Source organism: Triturus cristatus, chromosome 5_1 (genome assembly GCF_964204655.1).
Source record: "Triturus cristatus chromosome 5_1, aTriCri1.1, whole genome shotgun sequence".
In the NCBI taxonomy this organism is placed as follows: Eukaryota; Metazoa; Chordata; class Amphibia; order Caudata; family Salamandridae; genus Triturus; species Triturus cristatus.
Genome location: NC_140587.1, coordinates 472,420,353 through 472,442,481, shown reverse-complemented (window position 1 = coordinate 472,442,481; position 22,129 = coordinate 472,420,353). Strand labels below are relative to the sequence as shown.

The 22,129-nt window shown below is 45.1% G+C and overlaps 1 protein-coding gene across 1 annotated transcript in view; it reads right to left on the bottom strand.

Moving 5' to 3' along the window:
- The window catches only part of CALB1 (calbindin 1), a 191,518-nt gene that overhangs the window by 75,457 nt on the left and 93,932 nt on the right, over nt 1-22,129 (bottom strand). The window contains exons 4-5 of the mRNA XM_085605305.1: nt 18,763-18,843; nt 18,590-18,646 (exon numbers count right to left, since the gene is read on the bottom strand). Coding sequence (XP_085461431.1) covers nt 18,590-18,646; nt 18,763-18,843 — 138 coding nt within the window. The remainder of the gene's footprint in view (nt 1-18,589; nt 18,647-18,762; nt 18,844-22,129) is intronic.

Here is a 22,129-nt window from a genome sequence, read left to right as displayed (position 1 = left end):
TTGCATACCTTCTACTATGCAAATCTTTAGAACTTCAGTTCCTAGGTATTTCACCAAAGAGGCAAAGACCAAGCATGATACTTGTGTTTTTAATTTATGGTTTAAATCCTTTTATTGATTTTGAGAAGACAAGCATTACATTAGCTGTCACCTACATCCACTGGCTGGTGGGGAACATTCGTTTTAACTAGAGTCTTTTTAATTTAGAAAACATGAGGAACTTTGGGGCATATTATCAAGAAACGGCGTTAAAAATATCGCCGCTTTAGCGGCAGAAAACTGCCGCTAAAGCGGCGATAATGGGCTTGATAATATGCCCTTGGGAATTCCCATAGAAGCCCATGTTCTGGTGTCAACATGGGCTTCTATTGGAATTCTCAAGTGCATATTATCAAGCCCATTATCGCCGCTTTAGCTGCAGTTTTCTGCCGCTAAAGCGGCGATAATTTTAACGCCGTCCTTGATAATATGCCCCTTTGTTTTTGAAAGATGACTTGGAGGCAACGTTCGGCCTTCGCATACTCTAATTGATGTAGAAATCACACTTTCATATCGCGAGCCTCAGTTCAGAATCACCAAACGCACCATAAAGACGTGCAATCCCCTCCACCCCTGTCCCCTCTCCCCACGTCCCAAACAGTGGACCCCATAAGCATGCTGGTTCTTATCGCTATTTAAGTCTCTGATTCTGCACGTGATATTCTCAGCACTGATTGAAAACAAAGATAGTCAGTCGACACCTATAACAAGATGTGCCTCCATCCATCATGCACCCATAAGGAGCTTTTGTTTGGAACCTCCACCCACCGGAAGACACAAGGGGCAGATAAACGCAAATCCACCACATGGTAAAAACCCTTTCAGGTTACAATCAATTCACGCGAGCACAACTTGAAAGCTAATGTAAGGCATCAGAAGCAGAGAAACAACTCTTAACTGCATGAAATGACATTTACCTATGTATTTATTGGTGGAGACTACTGTTCCCGCAGATTCAGTGGCAGATTGGGCTCAGAGCACACTTCAATCAATGCAGATTCTGATGCAGATTGTTCTCACAGCACACTTCAGTCAATGCAGAGTCTATGGCAGATTATGCTCACAGCACACTTCAGCCAATGCAGATTCTGAGGAAGATTGGGCTCACACTACACTTCAGCCAAAGCAGATTCAATGGCAGATTGTGCTCACAGCACACTTCAGCCAATGCAGTTTCTGTGTCAGATTATGCTCACAGCACACTTCCGCCGATGAAGATTCTGAGGAAGATTGGGCTAACAGCACACTTCAGCCAAAGCAGCTTCTGTGGCAGTTTGGGCTCACAGCACACTTCAGCCAATGCAGATTCAGTGGCACATTGGGCTCACAGCACACTTCAGCCAATGCAGATTCTGAGAAAGATTGGGCTCACAGCACACTTCAGCCAATGCGGATTCTGTGGCAGATTGGGCTCACACTACACTTCAGCCAAAGCAGATTCAATGGCAGATTGTTCTCACAGCACACTTCAGCCAGTGCAGTTTCTGTGTCAGATTATGCTCACAGCACACTTAAGCCGATGAAGATTCTGAGGAAGATTGGGCTAACAGCACACTTCAGCCAATGCAGCTTCTGTGGCAGTTTGGGCTCACAGCACACTTCAGCCAATGGAGATTCAGCGGCACATTGGGCTCACAGCACACTTCAGCCAATGCAGATTCTGAGGAAGATTGGGCTCACAGCACACTTCAGCCAATGCGGATTCTGTGGCAGATTGGGCTCTAAGCACACTACAGCCAATGCGCTTCTGTGGCAGATTGTGCTCACAGCACACTTCAGCCAATGCAGATTCTGAGGCAGATTGGGCTCACAGGAAACTTCAGCCAATGCAGATTCTGTGGCGGATTGTGCTCACATCACACGTCAGCCAATGCAGATTCTGTGGCAGATTGTGCTCACAGCACACTTCAGCCAATGCAGATTCTGAGGCAGATTGGGCTCACAGGAAACTTCAGCCAATGCAGATTCTGTGGCGGATTGTGCTCACATCACACGTCAGCCAATGCAGATTCTGTGGCAGATTGTGCTCACAGCACACTTTTGCCAATGCAAATTCTGAGGCAGATTGGGCTCACATCAAACTTCAGACAATGCAGATTCTGTGGCAGATTGTGCTCACAGCACACTTCAGCCAAAGCAGATTCAATGGCAGATTGGGCTCACAGCAAACTTCAGCCAATGCAGATTCTGTGGCAGATTGTGCTCACATCACACTTCAGCCAATGCAGATTCTGTGGCAGATTGTGCTCACAGCACACTTCAGACAATGCCGATTCTGAGGCATATTGGGCTCACAGCACACTGCAGCCAATGCAGATTCTGTGGCAGATTGGGCTCTAAACACACTACAGCCAGTGCAGATTATGTGGCAGATTGGGCTCACAGCACACTATAGCCAATGCAGATTCAATGGCAGATTGTGCTCACAGCACACTTCAGCCAATGCAGGTTCTGTGGCAGATTGTGCTCACAGCACACTTCAGCCAATGCTGATTCTGAGGCAGATTGGGCTCACAGCCCACTTCAGCCAATGCAGATTCTGAGGCAGATTGGGCTCACAGCACACTTCGGACAATGCAGATTCTGAGGCAGATTGGGTTCACAACACACTTCAGCCAATGCAGATTCTGACGCAGATTGGGCTCACAGCAAACTTCAGCCAATGCAGATTCTGTTGCAGATTGGGCTCACAGCACACTTCAGCCAATGCAGATTCTGGGACAGAATGTAACCACAGCACACTTCAGCCAATGCAGATTATGTGGCAGATTGTGCTCACAGCACACTTCAGCCAATGCAGATTCTGGGGCAGAATGTAACCAGAGCCTACTTCTCTCCCTGCAGCTGTGGTGAAAGATTCCGCCACAAACTCCTCTGTCCCCGCATGGTGATAGAGTGCTCTAATTTTCCTATCCGAATAAGTATGTGACTGTAGAAGCGCAGTCAGTTCCTTTTCGACCTATCAATGATGAGTGATGGTGGTTGCATCATGTACTGCCCAAGTGTATCTTAGGTGTTTGTTGAAGGACACTTCCAACTGAGGTGCTAATGGGAATGTAGCGCTTGATGACTCTCATGTTTACCATTTTACGTGGGTGGCTCTATGCGGGGGAGGTATGCCTCTCGTGGGTATCACATCATGCCGACACTTATGATCATAGTTAGGAATAACTGAGTCACCGCTTACTTGCCTCATATTGATTTGAAGAGGGAATAAAGGCCAGATCTGCCAGGAACAGCTCTGCTGTAAAATTCGAGACAATTCACCTTTAAGAAATTCTATTATAGTTCTCACTTTTACTAAACAATAGTAGAAACCGAGTCAGGTGCAACTTCCGTGTTAACATTAAACTTTCTGTTTTGGGTTAGAAAAACGGAGGAGTGAACGTGGCTGCATAATACACACGCTGCCGATCCCTATGTGATGTTGGTCGTGTCGCCATTGCCTGACCTGGCTTTGTCCCAGGGCCGGAAAGGGAGGAGCCGCGGGATGAAGCTGCAGTTCGCGCTCAGCAGTAGGAAAATAAAGACGTGTTCCTACCACTCTCCGTGTACGTGTGTTTCCTGGGGCACGGGGAACACGAAACTGGCGATGAGGGTGGGATGCGAAGTCACACCCCCCTCTACCGTCACCTCTCGCAAGCAGAAACGAAGCGCGTTGCCGCAAGTGAAAGCGGAGCGTCCCAGCTACCAGAGGAAAGCACAAGCGACAGTCAGCACAGCCACGCGGCTCGTGATTGAGGAAGGGTTTATATTGAAGACAGAACCCGGACCACACGAAAGAACAGCGCGTGAAGGCAGGGGTAAGCCCAATGAAAATTCCCCTGTGAAGACTGAACGTGAACAGCCCAAGCAGCATGACGCGCTGAGCTCCTCTCCCAAGACTTTCCAAATATGAACTGGAAGTGACTTTAACTAAACTTATTGGAAGCAAATCATTATGCGCAATTTATACAGCTGACCCTGCCTTTCAAGTTTACACACACGTGATATTCTCACGCTCGTACCTTCAGCGAATTAATCTGGGTGAACTCGTCTACCCTCAGCTGTTTTCTAAAGCCCTCAATTGCTATTCCATGCTCTACGAATAATTGCATCAATTCAGCTTGCTCACCCGTTATATGTCCTGATGATGATCTCGAACAGTTGAGATCGAAACGCCGTTGACCCTTTACAACAAAACTCTTCCTATTTTATAAAGTTGCTTGAGGAGTTTTACACTATTGTTGTCAATGTGATTCCGTTATTTTAAACTTCACCATCACTCTGCACGTCTCGCCTCTTTCACTTATTGTGTGAGCACCTGAATTCTATTGTTGTGGAAATAAATGTTTCACATGAACTGACTTATGTCCCTATATACATTATTAATTTTTTTGCTCCTTTAAAATAATTAATCTTCAACTCTCTAACCATAAGTGCTCTCCTTAGGATCACTTTATTATTGGACCTTTTGGCCACACCCGATCCACTGTTTTTTTACCGCCTGTGAAGACTGCAGCATGAATGCATGAGTCCCTTTCGGCGGCATGCTGCATTGGCCAAGCTTAATTCTAACTCGGCGGACGTTTTGAAGTCAGGCAACACACTTAAGGACTCCCCAAGGCCTACCAAAGTCGCATTTCAGCCTCGCAGATGCCTCCAAAGTCACTGGAGCTACGCTGTACCCCGCAATGTCAGACCCTGACTCCTCGCAGCAAGCCGTGCCCAGCCCAGCACACAATGCTTTGCCACCTGGGCCGATACTCATGGGAGTATCATATCTACGCCCTCCTGAACCACTGCCACTGATGTCCGGAAACAGTATGGGCCCGCGTGGAAGAGTTGGCTTGAAGATTTCGAAGACTTCATGAAAGGGTCACAAGTCTGTGACTCCAACCAACAGCTCATTGCCCTACGCAATCTTGTAGGTAAAGACATAGGACAAATCATCAAAGACTTACTGCTGGCAAATGCTGCGTCATATGAGAGCGTGAGAGAAGCCCTGAACAAGAAATTCCTTAACAAGCGGAACCTAGATTATGAGCGCTACACATTCAACCTCGCGTCTCAGGAGCGAGATGAACCCATGGGCGACTTCATATCCTGCCTTAAGCGCTTCGCTTGCCACTGCGAATTCGACAACTTCAACACAAAAGACGCTCTTCGCCTGCGCCTCATTGATGGATGCCAATCTGAGTCATTACACCGTCGACTACTGAAGAAACACTACACGCTAGATGAGGTAGAAGAACTTACGCGCATCAACGATCAAGCCGAGGAGCACGCGAAGAAGATGGAGGCCAGCAAACCTGAAAGAAAGGAGCAAGCCCTCCGTGTGCACTCTCACATGGAACCGAGGCGTTGCCCAGACCAACACACATCGGGAAGAGTCACGAGACCGCCTCGTATGAAATCACCCCACCGAGGGACACAGAACAGTCACTCCCATAGACAACCTTCACAATGCTACAGGTGTGGCCAAGACTACCCTCACACGGGTCAGTGTCCAGCTATTGGACAACAATGTCACCGCTGTGGGAAAGACAACCATTTTGAAACCGCATGTCAGACCCGTCGCACGGAAGCGAGACAGACCAAACAGAACACAGCATCACGTCACCATGTAAGGGCTGTACGTGATCGAAGAGACCATTCGACGAGCTCATCCAGATCCAGTACACAGTCACACAGCTCATACCGATCTCAGCGGTCAACATCCAGAGAGTCGTCTTCCCTTACTCCCATTTCACAGGACAGTGATGAATATGTATGCATGGTGGCAGACCCAGATAGACTGAAGAAGTACTCACGACTACACATCCAAATGGGAAGCCACTCTGCGAAGTTTGTTTTAGACACAGGCGCATCACTCAACTACATTTGCGCCACTGAATACCAGAGCATGAATCCAAAGCCGAAGTTAGAACCAGCAGCAGAGTGGGTCTACACATGGATGTCCGGAGAACCACTACCATGTTTAGGACAATTTCGTACCACACTAACTTAAAAAGATAGGAAAATCCAAGCGCAAATTCACGTCATCGAAGGCCCTGAAGCAGCAGACTGCCTTCTCAGTTTACCCACAGCGGAACGCCTGAAGCTAGTCAAGATCCTATACAAAGTGGACGATTCGCCAGACAAGTTCCCAAAGCTATTCCAGGGTCTAGGGAAGCTTGTCCATTTCAAAGTCAAGCTACACATCAATGAACAAGTGACGCCAGTGGCACAACACCACAGGAAAGTGCCCTTTCACCTACAACAAGTGGTAGATGATGAACTCCAAGACTTATTAAAAGCAGACATCATTGAAAGATCAACTGGACCCACTCCATGGGTGTCTCCCGTGGTAGTCGTACCCAAGAGAGGCCAAGACAACAAAGTACGCCTGGGCATAGACATGCAAGCTCCTAATACAGCCATCGAACAGGAGCGACACTAAGGACCCCACATCAGTGACATGATCACACGACTGAACGGTGCAACAGTGTTTTCGAAACTAGACCTCAACAAGGGTTATCATCAACTTGAGTTGCACGAACGATCACGTTACACCACTACCTTCACCACACACCAACGACTCTTCCACTACAAACGCCTAAACTTTGGGATCTCCTCTGCTGCTGAGATTTTCCAGGAGGCTGTCAGACGAGTGATACAAGACATTCTGAATGCCTTCAACTACAGCGCCGACATCTTGGTGTTTGTAGAGACCCAGAAAGATCACGACAAAGCGCTGGATCGGGTGTGTCACGCCTTACTCAACGCCAACCTCACACTCAATCGGGACAAATGTGAATTTCACAAGTTGACCCTCAAGTTCTACGGCCACATCTTCTCAAATGAGGGCATGAGACCTGACCCCGACAAGATATCAGCACTCTCGGACACTCCACAGCCGCACAACGTCAGTGATGTTCGCTCGTTCCTGGGGATGGCCAGCTACTGCGCCCGTTACATCAAAGACTACGCCACAATCAGCTACCCTCTCCGAGAACTAACCCGACAAGGGCATAGTTTTCAGTGGTCAGCTGCGTGTGACCAAGCTTTCAACACAATCAAGGTAGCAGTGAGTTCAGCCATCAACCTTGCGTATTTCAACCCCAAACGGAAAACCAAAATCACAGTAGACGCCAGCCCCTTTGGGTTAGGAGCGATTCTGGCGCAATATGATGATGAAGCTGACCAACGCCACATCGTCGCTTACACCAGCCGCAGCCTTAGTGACACAGAAAAGGCATATTCCCAACCAGAAAAAGAAAGCCTGGCAGTCGTATGGGTGTGTGAGCATTTTCACCTCTTCGTGTATGGCAAGCACTTCACACTCATCACCGACCACCAGGCGCTGATCACCATCTTTGGGAACTCCAGATCGAAGATGCCTCTGCGAATTGAAAGATGGGGCATCCACCTACAGGACTATACGTACACCATTATCCACAAACCGGGGAAGATGGAGAATCCGGCAGATTACATTTCACGGCATCCCCAAGCTCTGACGCGGGTGCGTCACTCTGTGGCTAAAGAATATCTCCACTTCGCCATCGACCGAGCTTGCCCATCGGCTGTTCCACTTGAGGCTATCATCGATGCATCAGCAAATGATGTCACAATCCAAAACATCATGCATCATGTGCGCACCTACTCATGGCGACATCTAGAAGAACGGAATACGAGCGGCACCATCAACATGCAAGAACTTGCGGCATTCAAACACGTCAAAGATGAACTCTCCATCAGTGACAATGGCCTACTATCAAAAGGCCGGAGAATTGTCATCCCCAACCAGCTGCGACAGGGAACTGTAAATCTGGCACACGAAGGACACCGAGGGGTGGGAGCCACGAAGAAAGTGCTGCTAGAGCGAATCTGATTCACTTCTCTTGACCAGATGGTGGAGACCACACTCCGAGACTGCCCACACTGTCAACTAGTAGGGCAAGAAGAATCACATGCCCCCCTGCAGATGTCGGATCCAACTGACAGTGTCTGGCAACACGTAGCGGTAGACTTCTTTGGCCCGCTGAAGTCAGGGAAGTACATCATCGTCATCATGGACGAAAATTCTCGCTTCCCCATTGCTCATCAGATTTCATACACAAAGCGACCGCTGTCATACCTGCAATTGATGAAGCATTTGCCGCATGGGGCATCCCCACAGTGGTTAAGATTGACAATGGCTCACCATTTAATGGACAAGAATTCACAGAATTCGCGAGACACCTCAAATTCAAGCATCGGAAAATCACTCCCTTGTGGCCCCAAGCAAACGGGATGGTGGAGCGATTCATGGCCACCATCAAAAAGACAATGCAGCAAGCTGAACTAACTCACCGTGATATTCAGCCAGCACTAAATGAAGTACTACGAGCATACAGGAAGAGGTGTGTCGCCGCGGCCTGGGCGACTGACACTGGAATCTGGGCATCACGGTTCGGTCCCTGGCGCCGCGGCAGATTAGCCCAGCACAATGTGACTCTGGGCAGTAGCTTACTTAATCTTCCTGACGACCCCAGCGTCTAGAGACCCTTACGGGCTGAAGGCAAAAGAATGACCAGGAATGTGTCACACTTCAAAAGATGCATCATTATTATTATTATTATTATTATTATTATGTGTTCTTATATAGCGCTCAACTTACCCTTGGGCATCTTGGCGCTTGCATTGGGAACCCGTCCTGGTTTTTCCCTGTGAGATAACCCATACTGGGCATCCCCAAGGTGAAAGCCAGGCATCCCGCCGCGGGGGGGCCGTTGTGGAGATTAAGCAAGCTTGTTGCCCAGAGCTGCATAGTGTGAACTCGTGCTTAGAAGAGTGGGCACCTAAGCGAGAATTATCGAGTCCGTGGACAATTGGGCTCCGGACCCTGCCGCGTCGGGAATTGAACCCTGGTCCCGGGTCTGACCTCTGCTTCAGGGTATGCCTCCTCTAACCAGTGAGCTACACTTCTCCACCATCCCGACAGCCTACACGTAGGCTCGAAGACCTGACTGGGACACAGACGTGTCAAGTCAAGAAGAGAGCAGCCACGAAGAACCTATACGAGATCTTTGAAGGGAGAAGAGAACGTCCTCCCAGTCAATCACAATCCGGCCAACCGAGAAGGGACAATCTAAAGCCCATTCGAGTCATTGAAGAACTCTGAGAAAGACATTGACCTTTCAAAATACAAAAGGGGGGAGATGTTGTGTCGCCATTACCTGTCCCGACTTTGTCCCAGGGTCAGGCATGGCCGGAAGGGGAGGAGCCGCGGGATGAAGCGGTAGTTTGCGCTCAGCAGTAGGAGAATAAAGACGTGCTCCTACCACTCACCGTGTCCGTGTGTTTCCTGGGGCACGGGGAACACGAAAATGTGTATGTTGGACCCACAATGAATTTGGGTAATTAACAGATTTCTAATATTTATAATGACTGCCATTCAAAATGAGTGACTCCAACTCGGGTATGTAATCGTATTGTTTATACTTGCGCTTGTGGTCCTTAATGATGATAAGTGACAGGTGTGAATAGTTTTGCGTCTTTGAATCGTTGTAGGTGTGTTAAACATGGTGCATCACTTAGCGGAGGGAACAGGATGAAGCAGGTTTATTTCATACTCTAAGTCCTCTGGCAGGGCAGGGAGTTTAAAACTAATGCGATGTGTTCGCATTTCCTGATCACTATCAATTTTATGATAACTCACGGTGGCCTAAATATAATTTTGGGTGGGAATCACACGGATATGGAAAGATTATTTATGGCAGTCATTAGTTTTAACAGACTTGGTATTCGTAGATTTAGTTCATTTACAAATTAAGGCAACAGCATATTTTTTGAGTGATCGTGGGTGCTCGCTGTAGGTGATAGAGGATTTACATTGGGCCCTGCATAGTTGTATAATGCATTGTCTTTTTATGATTTATATCTATGATAAGGAGAGATAGTGAATGGTAATCGCTTGACAGTGAGTTGAGACACTTTAATATGGCGCTCATATCCACCATAATAAGATACACATATTGTTCATGCTACTTTAGATATGGTGATGGCTTGGATGTAGGAGACAAATATTTTGTATAGATGCCCTTTAACTGAGAGTTCGTGACAAACTGTGATTACAGCTGAATATTTTATGTATGGGTAGATTTGACAATAAGTAGGACGATAATACATACATATATGAATTAAAATGATGTAATAAAAGAACGAACGTTTGCCTTTTTATCTAGTGTAGATAATATAAAACAGGTGCCTTTAAAAATACAAGGTTCGAGTAGGTATGCACCTCAAAGGACTTGATTGAAAAAGCCATAAAAGTGATAAGGAACTGTGTCATACGAGCTAATACTAGGGAATTAAATATGATCTTCAAAGAAAGCAAAAAGGCACTAATTTACATATATAGCAATGGAATATGGGTTATTGCTTTAGAATGTTTTTAAACCTGAAAAATCTGTATGTAGCCATTATATAGAAAGACCCGTAGATTATAAAATTCATGATACTTGCTACATGGTGTGTTAAGTCTCCCTTTATATACCAAGGACAGATCTGGACTGCTCTTATTGGACAGTATCTTGGCCTGTAGGGCCAGGCACTCTCCTTACACGTGTGAGCAGACAAATACGCTTCTAGGTTTGTAGATGGGCTTTTAGGCTCTTGGCAGATACTCAGCTTCTCCTGAAGTTATGCAGACTCCCAGGGATGTCCCTTCACCTACGAGAAACTGGCTGTCAGACAGACACCAGCCCTGGTTGCATAGCAGCTCTTCGACTACTCTTCAGAGCACTCAGTTCCTTGGTCAAGAAGAACTTTGAACTGGAGCAAAGTTTGGTAAATTGAGTCCCACTTTTATACTCATTTTCCAGAGCCACTATGTAAAATTTTGGAACTGGTTGGAGGTGGTTCCCTTTCAAATTGTATTTCCTGGCAGTAGTACAAATGTGTAGCCTTTGTACAAGGGGATGGCACTCACAACAGGTAGTGATGATGCAGGCTTCAAGCAGGAGTATCCAAAACAAGAGCACAATAAGTGCAAGTTCTCTTGCATCTGGTTGTCATCAACCTTCCTAAAGTGTTATCAGGGACAAATAAAAAGGCCTAACACAATTAGCAACAGAACCTGCAGAATCATCATCTCTCCCCTATCACCCACACAGTGACAGTGTTCAGGAAGGACTAATAAGCACCCCCTTGCTGAATGGACCTCGTGGATTTTCTGAAGGTAGCCCTGTATCCATTCTTCCTCACTACAGTGTTTTTAGTCTCCACCTTCCAGCCTCACGAAAGCTGGCAATACACTTCCACTGTCTGAAAGCTGCATCCACTCTCCATTTTGTGCCACGTTAAAACCAATGGACATTCAAAATGGATCCTACTGGGCATAGCAAGCACACTTGCACTACTAATGGGGTCCCGCTAGGACAAATGAGCCATACATCCACCGTGCACACGTGCATTCGACATATACCTGACATGACAGTGCAAAGGTCTGATTATCACTTCCTAGTGAAGCTTTGCGCAAGTGATCTGATGGGCTGCTCTCTTCTGGGTAAGGCAGAAAGAGCTCTGCCCAGGTCTGTAAATCCTCAAAAATTGGTACACTGTCACCACCCCGATTTATCTTTAACACAAGACACGGAGAGTAACCCTGTGTTGCTAAGGTGGGTATGCCCGGTCACTGAGCAGAGTATGGGACTTGTTTTTACCATGGACAGGCCTAGGCCTCAGCCCACACACTAGATTAGCATGCTGGCTGGGCCTATCAAAATATCAGGATACCAGATTCACATGCAGTTGGGCACTCAGGACAGGGGTGCGTTCCCGTATACCATGCCATGGTCATTCCTGTTAGAAATTATTGTCGTTTCACAAGTTGGCAAAGAGATATATTGAGAGTAAACTTACTCTCTTAAACTCTGTATGTCAAAAATGATTTTTATTGAACTGACACCTGCGTTTAGACCACGCTTGACTTTCTTCCAATAGTGTACTCAGTAAAAAGCTAGAACTCTGTCACCCTCCTGTAAGCTTTGTATGTAAGTAGAGTATGTAAAGTATGTGGGTAAAGTATGTAAATTATGGAATTATACTAATAATGGCCATGTATATAACAGTCAATACTAACTGAATTTTTAGTAACTTAATAATAATCATACAACGTCCCAACTCTTACAAATCTATTTCAGCAACATTAGAAGAATAAAATATTCAGTCAAAACCTTCATGGTTTCGAATGTATGCCTTGCAGCTTAGATGGCACTGTTGGGAACCGGTGCATAGGGCTTGGAGCTGTTCTGCCGGCATTTACTAGTTACACAAGCACCTCCACAACAAACAGACTGTACCTTCTAAGCTTGTTACCTTCTAAGCTTGTTTATCTAGAATACAAACCATCAATCTGCACATTGCACGCAATGCTCTGCTGTGGTCACGCTAGCACACCAACCTATTTTATGATGACTCCTCCCCGTGACCAATGATTGCACAGATCTCTCTCCATCTAAGATACTTTGATAGCATTGTACCCTGGCATCTGCTGGTCACACATAGATGTCTATGGCAGGTGCCTTGCCTACCTAGCTACCTTAAAATGGGTCTAATGATGATACGTAAGGTAAGCCAGAGACACATTTTTGCTTGCTAATTTCTCTGGGAGTAGTCTGTAAAATAATGAATATGCCTTGATAGATCACAGGCTGAGAGTAATTGCTTCTGTTCCTCATGCCCTTGCTGAGCCTGTCTTCTTTCTGCCACCAGCACCCCTCTTACAAATACCTAGAGTACGTCCTTTCCATGTCCAGCACTGCGATCGGGTGAACCTCCAAATCAAAACAACATTCAAAAGTACAAGGACATGCACATCACTTGATACTGGCCACTGAGGTGAATCACAGGGTTGTATAGGTTGCGTAGATGCATTATTAGCATAAAACTGATGATGTCATGCTATACAGTGAAGATAAGCAATATAAAGAAAGCAGCCACTGGGCAGGTTTTTCATAATCCAGGCACACTGATTTCACATTAAATCATATTCATTTGAAGGCTATAAACGGGTGTTATAATCACTTTAAGGTAAATTCGAAAAACACTTTTTTTCTTTACCTGGAGGGGTAGAGAGGATGTCAAGTTAGAGTAACTCCTCCTATAATATAATCAATTTTTCACTTAAATTACTCTAACGGATCAACCGTGGTTGATATTGGTGCACTTCAGTGGGGAGAGATGTGAAGGATCTAATTAGAGTAAATACCTACGTCTTCACCAATAGGTGAGCAAGGAAAAGTCTTCCTTTTTGTTTATTTACCCTCACACACCCTAGTGGTGTCATGCTTCATCATCGGGTCACCCCGACGCCTAAAAGTCGGGGTGGGCTCAACCACAGTATTGGGAGCTCTTGATAGAAGTTGGTGACCTGGGGGGCTAAATAAGTTAAAATACCTCAAACAGATCCCCGGTTTCCCTTTATTCTTGGGTCTGTTTGGGTAACTAAAAATTAAAGATTGGGTCTTACAAGGAGTCTTATGGTCCTAAGACCCTAGTGCCAACATGTTTCAGTCCTATTTTGGCCATATAGGTCCTGGACTTTCATCAGGGCTAAGTATTGGCCTCCCTAGGAGACAGGATATAAGGGGGTTTCCCTATCCTGTATGCAAATCAAGGGCAGAGTAGCTGCTCCTTGTAACAATGATTGATGATTTACCAATCACGGGTAGTGATCCATCTGTAAAGATAAAAAGACAGACAACAGAGAAAAACGAAAAGACAAAAACAACATACATTTTATAGTAATGTCACTGTTTTTCTTCCAGATTACGTCCCACATTGCGTGCTCTGGAACTAATTAATAAACCACTAGTGCCAATATGTGTCTATGACATAGTGGTAATCAATTGCTTCCAAACCTGTGCCACTCATGTGCTTGTCATCATTTAATACTATTAAGTGACAGATGATTGGTGGGGTGGCTGTGGTACTCAAAAACTGATCTCAATTCGTGTCAGTACGTCTATGTTTATACTAGTGTAACACTCCATGCCTCACATTCATTCCACATTCATACAGTGTTAGTGCGAAGAATAGCCATAATCGTAATCATGTTGTATTTATGATTTATCCCTCCTGTTTCTGTGCAAAAAAATTTTTTAATAATAAAATCTTAGTCCCTTACCCGATTCTCGAATGGTTTCTGTATCTCAGGGGATCGTTAAGCATCTAGGGGTAGCTTTGTAGTCAAACCCTACATTAATGACCCCAGATGGTTAAGGGAAAACAAATATGGCGAGTGGTTATTGTCTGACCTAACAAAATTAAGTATCTCTCGTATTTCCCATATGGAGAAAAGGAGGATTGAAAAATGCTTGGGGATCGTATTGAAAGTTATCCTACTCAGACTTACTTCATCAAAAGTCCTGCCCCGCATGCACACCTACTTGGCTCCGGTCCCCGGCTTTTCGCGTTTTGAAAAGCGAAGGGGCCCTGTTTTTGAACCCGTGGGTTGTCATGGAGACAGATTGGAAGGACGTGCGTCCTAGGCGCATTTCCGTATACGTCATCACATTAGTTACGTACGCGGATCCATGGGATTTGTAGTTCCAATGTATGTATGCGCCGCGGTCGGAATCTTGAAATAAGATCCAACCACTCAAAAATGTCAACCTTGCCCCACGTCTATAGATGCCACAACGCAGTGCATAAATACGATTTAAAAAAAGGGGGGGGGGGTTGGTATGCGGGCCGTAATTGGCGGCTTTTTTTCACAGTTATCGCCATGGGAACGTGGAAGCAACGTAGTTACGTATGTCAACGTGCCGGGAGATTAGGGTGATGTAGTTTCTTTTGGCTGATACATTACGGGCGGGTAAATAACACCAGTATCATTATACAGCGATCACTGCCTATGGGATACAAGGCATGTATTTAATAAACAGAGATGATTTTTTGTTCTTATTGAAGGACAGTTGAGGCGTACTTGGTGTGCTAACTTTTTCAGCTTTTTGCTTGCTCGTTGTTTAATGGAGCTATAATTAGAATTCAGCTCATGTTGGAGGATCTGCGAAGGAGTTATTTTTGGTATACTCCATATATTATAATAGAGGTGTGGGCTGCCTTTGTTGTGGCAATTGTTAAGTGTGAATAAAAATCAATCTTATTTATATATGTACATAAAAAGGGTGTTGTAATTAAAATTATATATACATATATATGTATTTTCCCTAAACGAAGGGAAAAAAGGCGGAAATACCGGCTTTATTCTGGTGACAACATGAGCTTTCGCTCGTATTCCTAATGATAGCATGGGCACAGGCAGGTATTTCCGCCTTTTTTCCCTTCGTTTAGGGAAAATACATATATATGTATATATAATTTTAATTACAACACCCTTTTTATGTACATATATAAATAAGATTGATTTTTATTCACACTTAACAATTGCCACAACAAAGGCAGCCCACACCTCTATTATAATATATGGAGTATACCAAAAATAACTCCTTCGCAGATCCTCCAACATGAGCTGAATTCTAATTATAGCTCCATTAAACAACGAGCAAGCAAAAAGCTGAAAAAGTTAGCACACCAAGTACGCCTCAACTGTCCTTCAATAAGAACAAAAAATCATCTCTGTTTATTAAATACATGCCTTGTATCCCATAGGCAGTGATCGCTGTATAATGATACTGGTGTTATTTACCCGCCCGTAATGTATCAGCCAAAAGAAACTACATCACCCTAATCTCCCGGCACGTTGACATACGTAACTACGTTGCTTCCACGTTCCCATGGCGATAACTGTGAAAAAAAGCCGCCAATTACGGCCCGCATACCAACCCCCCCCCCCTTTTTTTAAATCGTATTTATGCACTGCGTTGTGGCATCTATAGACGTGGGGCAAGGTTGACATTTTTGAGTGGTTGGATCTTATTTCAAGATTCCGACCGCGGCGCATACATACATTGGAACTACAAATCCCATGGATCCGCGTACGTAACTAATGTGATGACGTATACGGAAATGCGCCTAGGACGCACGTCCTTCCAATCTGTCTCCATGACAACCCACGGGTTCAAAAACAGGGCCCCTTCGCTTTTCAAAACGCGAAAAGCCGGGGACCGGAGCCAAGTAGGTGTGCATGCGGGGCAGGACTTTTGATGAAGTAAGTCTGAGTAGGATAACTTTCAATACGATCCCCAAGCTTTTTTCAATCCTCCTTTTCTCCATATGGGAAATACGAGAGATACTTAATTTTGTTAGGTCAGACAATAACCACTCGCCATATTTGTTTTCCCTTAACCATCTGGGGTCATTAATGTAGGGTTTGACTACAAAGCTACCCCTAGATGCTTAACGATCCCCTGAGATACAGAAACCATTCGAGAATCGGGTAAGGGACTAAGATTTTATTATTAAAAAAATTTTTTGCACAGAAACAGGAGGGATAAATCATAAATACAACATGATTACGATTATGGCTATTCTTCGCACTAAGACTGTATGAATGTGGAATGAATGTGAGGCATGGAGTGTTACACTAGTATAAACATAGACGTACTGACACGAATTGAGATCAGTTTTTGAGTACCACAGCCACCCCACCAATCATCTGTCACTTAATAGTATTAAATGATGACAAGCACATGAGTGGCACAGGTTTGGAAGCAATTGATTACCACTATGTCATAGACACATATTGGCACTAGTGGTTTATTAATTAGTTCCAGAGCACGCAATGTGGGACGTAATCTGGAAGAAAAACAGTGACATTACTATAAAATGTATGTTGTTTTTGTCTTTTCGTTTTTCTCTGTTGTCTGTCTTTTTATCTTTACAGATGGATCACTACCCGTGATTGGTAAATCATCAATCATTGTTACAAGGAGCAGCTACTCTGCCCTTGATTTGCATACAGGATAGGGAAACCCCCTTATATCCTGTCTCCTAGGGAGGCCAATACTTAGCCCTGATGAAAGTCCAGGACCTATATGGCCAAAATAGGACTGAAACATGTTGGCACTAGGGTCTTAGGACCATAAGACTCCTTGTAAGACCCAATCTTTAATTTTTAGTTACCCAAACAGACCCAAGAATAAAGGGAAACCGGGGATCTGTTTGAGGTATTTTAACTTATTTAGCCCCCCAGGTCACCAACTTCTATCAAGAGCTCCCAATACTGTGGTTGAGCCCACCCCGACTTTTAGGCGTCGGGGTGACCCGATGATGAAGCATGACACCACTAGGGTGTGTGAGGGTAAATAAACAAAAAGGAAGACTTTTCCTTGCTCACCTATTGGTGAAGACGTAGGTATTTACTCTAATTAGATCCTTCACATCTCTCCCAATATAAACGGGTGTTGTCTAATGACCGCGAAGTAACATTTTTAAATGGAATCCGCCACGGAATCATTTTAAGGTGGTTCCACACTATGTTTAAATCTTTTGCGATCTCAAGGCTTTATGGTTTATTTGCCTTGATCAAAAACACTATGCAATGAGCACTCCTCTGGTACAGCAGAGCTTAAGAGTCCATGTGTGTCATTAAAAGATTGTGCTCTGAAGGGCCTACTTCATTTAGCAATTGATGACTATCAAGAAAGCCAGTAACTAACCTAATAACATGATAGAATGATGATCTAATGCCTGTGAGGATGAAGAACTGACCATGTGAGATGTATCCTATAGACAGACAAAGAGAACTTCAAGACTGTGGGCGTTATTTGGAGTTTGGTGAACAGGACACGCCATCAAAACACGGTTGATATCCCGTCCTCCATATTAAAAGTGCCAAAGTATATAGTGTATTTGTAATACCAAATTTATGATGGAGTATCCGGTCTGCCAAACTCTAAGTAAGGCCCTATAAGTGATATCACACAAAACGGATGAAAGTCCCTGGTGGATAATGGCGCTCACTCTTATCAGTGCTGTACTGAATCTATAGTATTTTGTAGGTGCTCAAAGGGAGAAGGGTCACCCACCCTTCCCAATTCGTGATCCCTAGAGATCACACTCAATGCTAAATCGAAACCCGAGCACAACTGTCATATCATAGCCTCGGCTGGACCAACGAAAGAGAAAATAAAGAGAAGAGTCAATCAAATGGCTAATATTTTGATATTGTACTGTATTTGTGGATAACACAGTAGTGTGTGATATGACAGTTGTGCTCGGGTTTCGATTTAGCATTAAGGCCCTATAAGTCTTTGCTTAGGTCTCCTCTAAGGCTTTCTCGTCATGTTGTTAGTTTTCAGAACTATTGGTTCGAGCGGACACTTAATTATTTATTCTGGTAATCGCTGCCGAACCACTGTCTGTCTGTCTGTCTATCTATCCATCCATCCATCCATTAAGCCAATTATTATTTGTCAGCAGACTGACTGTACGAGTTGGTTACACTGCCGTCACTTCTCTTTCATCAGATAAAGGCAATACTGCTGTGGGGTCCTGCTGCCTCCAGCAGAGTGCCCCTTCAGTTCTTTTTGTTAAATGCCCCCAAAAAGACTCTGCTGTTTGCAAGCTTCATTCTTTCCCAGCGTCCTGAGTGTACTGATTACAGGCTGTGTAATGCAGCGTGCTGTGCAGTGTGCATTACCTTCAGCTCGTCCGTCTCGATGAAGCCGCTGTGGTCGGTGTCATACCTCCGCCATGTCTGCAAGGGACAAGTGAGAGAGGCGTCAGGCATACCACACTCCCCCGCAGCTCCCCCACAGCTCCCCAGCCCCCCATAGTCCAATGTGCCACATGAAATAAACTCGCAGCCAGTACCTGCATGAATTCTTCACTCGACTTCAGCTGCTGTCGGAAGAACAGCAGAAAGTTCTCTTCTGTGGGCAGGATCTGAGCGAGCTGAAACACAGAGAAGAAGCGACATTTTAAGAACATGCTTGTCATTTCCAAAGGCAGGCAGCCTTGCTTTGAGACACCAAAGGCAGGATGGCACAGAGGGGCATATTTACTAGTTTTTGATGCAGGGCAGAACAGCAAGTCACTTTGCTGTGCTGCGTCAAAAGAAAAGAGCAGAAATGTGCCTTTTCTATGAGATACGACACCTTCCTGTTCCCTTCCACTGCGCTGGTGCACAATTGGCTGCCTTGCGCCAATGCAGGCACACTTGCACCATGATGCAAGGGTGTCTGCTTTGTAGGGATGATTGTTTTTGAGCAGGAAGGAACACCTTCCTGCACAAAAACAATCAATGAAGTAGTTTTCCTCCTTCTATGTGTCCTGCAGAATGCAGCATACAAAGAAAGCGGAGGAAACGAGGAGAAATTAAGTTCTTTCTCGCTTTTTGACACATTCCCAGGTTTAGAAGTCCTTTTAAATCTGGGAATGCATCAAAATCCAAGGGTGTTGCATGGAAACACCCACCACAACGCTCATGGAATGCCTCTTTGACGCAGAGTAAGCCAACGCAGTGATTTGCACTGCTTTACCTTACTCCTTATCTACGAGGCCATGAAAAACCATGCAAAGTGGTTTTCCGTGGCCTCGTAGATATTGGTCTGCACTCTGCGCCAACCGGTGCATTAAAAAAAGTGACGCACCGGCGGTGCAAGGGGCTTGTAAATCAGCCCATGTGTGAGTTGGTGCTATTAACACTAGCCTCAGATTATGTAGATTACATTGGTGCTAGTGCACATTTGCACTAACATATGGGAGCTTATTTACAAGCCCCCAGTGACGCCGGACCATCACCTTTTGTGACGCTCTGGCAGTGCTGATTACTAAATCATATGTATGAGGCTACACAAAGCCACTTTGCGTGGCTTTGGACGGCCTCATAGATATGGAGTAAGGCAAGGCAGCGCAAATCGCTGCATTGCCTTACTCTGCACCAGGGAGGCATTCAACGGGTGTTGCGGTGGGTTTTACTTGGAAACACCCATAGATTTTGACGCTGCTCATACAAACCTGGGGAATTGCCAAATCTTTACACACCCTGAGGTGAGGCGCAAAGAGGAGAAATATCTTTTTTTCTCCTTGTTTTTTACTCTTTCTATGAGTGCGGCATTCTGCTGCACACATAGAAAGAGGGAAACGCCTCTTATGATTATTGTTGTGCATGAAGGTGCCCCTTCCTGCACAAAAACAATCCTGCTGACAACACAGGCACCCTTGGTGCAAGGGTTCCTGCGTTGGCGCTAGGCAGCCGAAATGGCGCCAGTGCAGGGAGAAAGGACAGGAATGCACAGTAGTGCATAAATATGGTGCTTTCCTGCCCTTTCACTTTGGCTTAGGGCAGCGCAGCAAGATGACCTGCAGCGCTCCCCTACACCAAAACCCCGTAAATAAGGGCCTTGGATTGACTGACTGGTTCAAAATGTTATTGCACTGTGCACACGTTGGCGCCACATTGTACCTGCACCTATGCAATCTAAGGTATCTGGAAGTGACGGGCAAATTGCATCTGATCAAACACAATCTATGTCATCCTGTTACTAGATAGATTAGTAAGGAAGAAGCAAATGTCACGCACATACATTTGACACGCTTGCATCTGGTTATGAGTGTTTGATTTCTGCAACAATTGACTGATGACATTTTTGCTTTTTCTACTTATGTAATTACAATAATAGCATGTATTTTATGTTTGCATGTTTTATGGAACATTCTCTTGAAATAAACATATTGATTGATAGGACTGATGATGCGTCTTGTTTTTATGTCGGCTCCTTTTTGAGAGCCGCTGGGCGATCACGTAGCACAATGCACTTTGAATAATGTTTTATTCTTTTATTCCTGGTAAATATGCATATGCATGAGTTTTATTATAATGTACTGTATCTTTATGAGATCTGCTGCTATGTTGACTAAAATTGCACCTTGATAATATTCATATGTTTTTATGTTTTTTCTTTTTTATGGTTGGCTCTCTGCACTTTTATGGTTTCTTTTGCATCTAAAAAATCTAATATCATAAATAGAAATCAGTAGCAAAATCAATAGCAAAAATGCTACACGGGTGTGGGTGGAATATGTCAGCAGCATTTCACACAGACTTTACTCCTTCAGTGGCGGTTGGCATGGCTCGGGGTGGCGGGTGTGGGCGCGGGGGGTTGCAAGAGGGTGCACATAGTAAAAAATCCGGATCCAGCTTCTCTGCTCCTGCTCTCCTCAAGGAACAGGAAGCACAACGAGGCCCCACTGACCAATCACAATGCTGCAATGCAGCGTTGTGATCGGTTTTGAGCATCCTAGTTCGACGCTCAACCAGGGAATGGGGGCCTGGGCTTGTTCTCCATGCAGGCTGTAATGCAGCCTGCATGGAGAACAGGAAAGTGTGCCTGACTGGTTTGGGCTGCCCCAGAGGGCCGACCAAACAGTCATTGCGCTCTTAGGAGTGGGCAACCACTCCTTCCCTATCCTGCTCCGAGAACAGAGCAGCACCACCCACCCACCCGCCCGCAAACCAGCACAAACATAAAAGGATAATAGCTTTCAGTTATTATCATTTTATGTTTCGTCTTCTCGTCTTGCACTGCTTGAAAGCGGTGGGCAACGCTCCTCTGCCATAGTGGGGGAGCCGCCACTGTAAAACGCCTTCTAATTTATTTTTACACCAACATGTGAACCACCTGACAACCACAAAACAACACTTGCACCAAGTGACATTTATAAAAACTCTATTTTGCAATCATCAATCAGTTGAAAAGTCTGTGCACATTTACACTTTGCTACTGCAATCCATGCAATCTAGTTTAACGTTTCATTTTTAAATGTCTTTATTCCAACTAAAAATGTATTTTTGTAGGTAAATGGCCTTTCTGGCCTCTACTGACATTTTTCTCTGTCTATTTGCATGTGCTCGGTTTTAGATTTGACATTTTTTCCTTTTGTGGGTCTTTTCTCCGAATGATGGCTGCCAGGGACATCTACGCGGCCCTCGTTTCTTTCGCGTAAAGCCCTCGAGGAACCCATTATAAACACTGTCAGCACAATAAGTGAGCGAGACATCCACTTTGGTCTCTCTAATAGAATTCGTGATTGTACGTTCCTAGACAGGTCAGCGTACCAGCACTAAAGAGACAACGCACGTCATCGGCTTCATACGATTGGTTCTGCAATAAAAACGCACCACTGAAAATGTGACTTGGTACATCAGTGGCAGTGCTCAGACACTACAGCACATTCT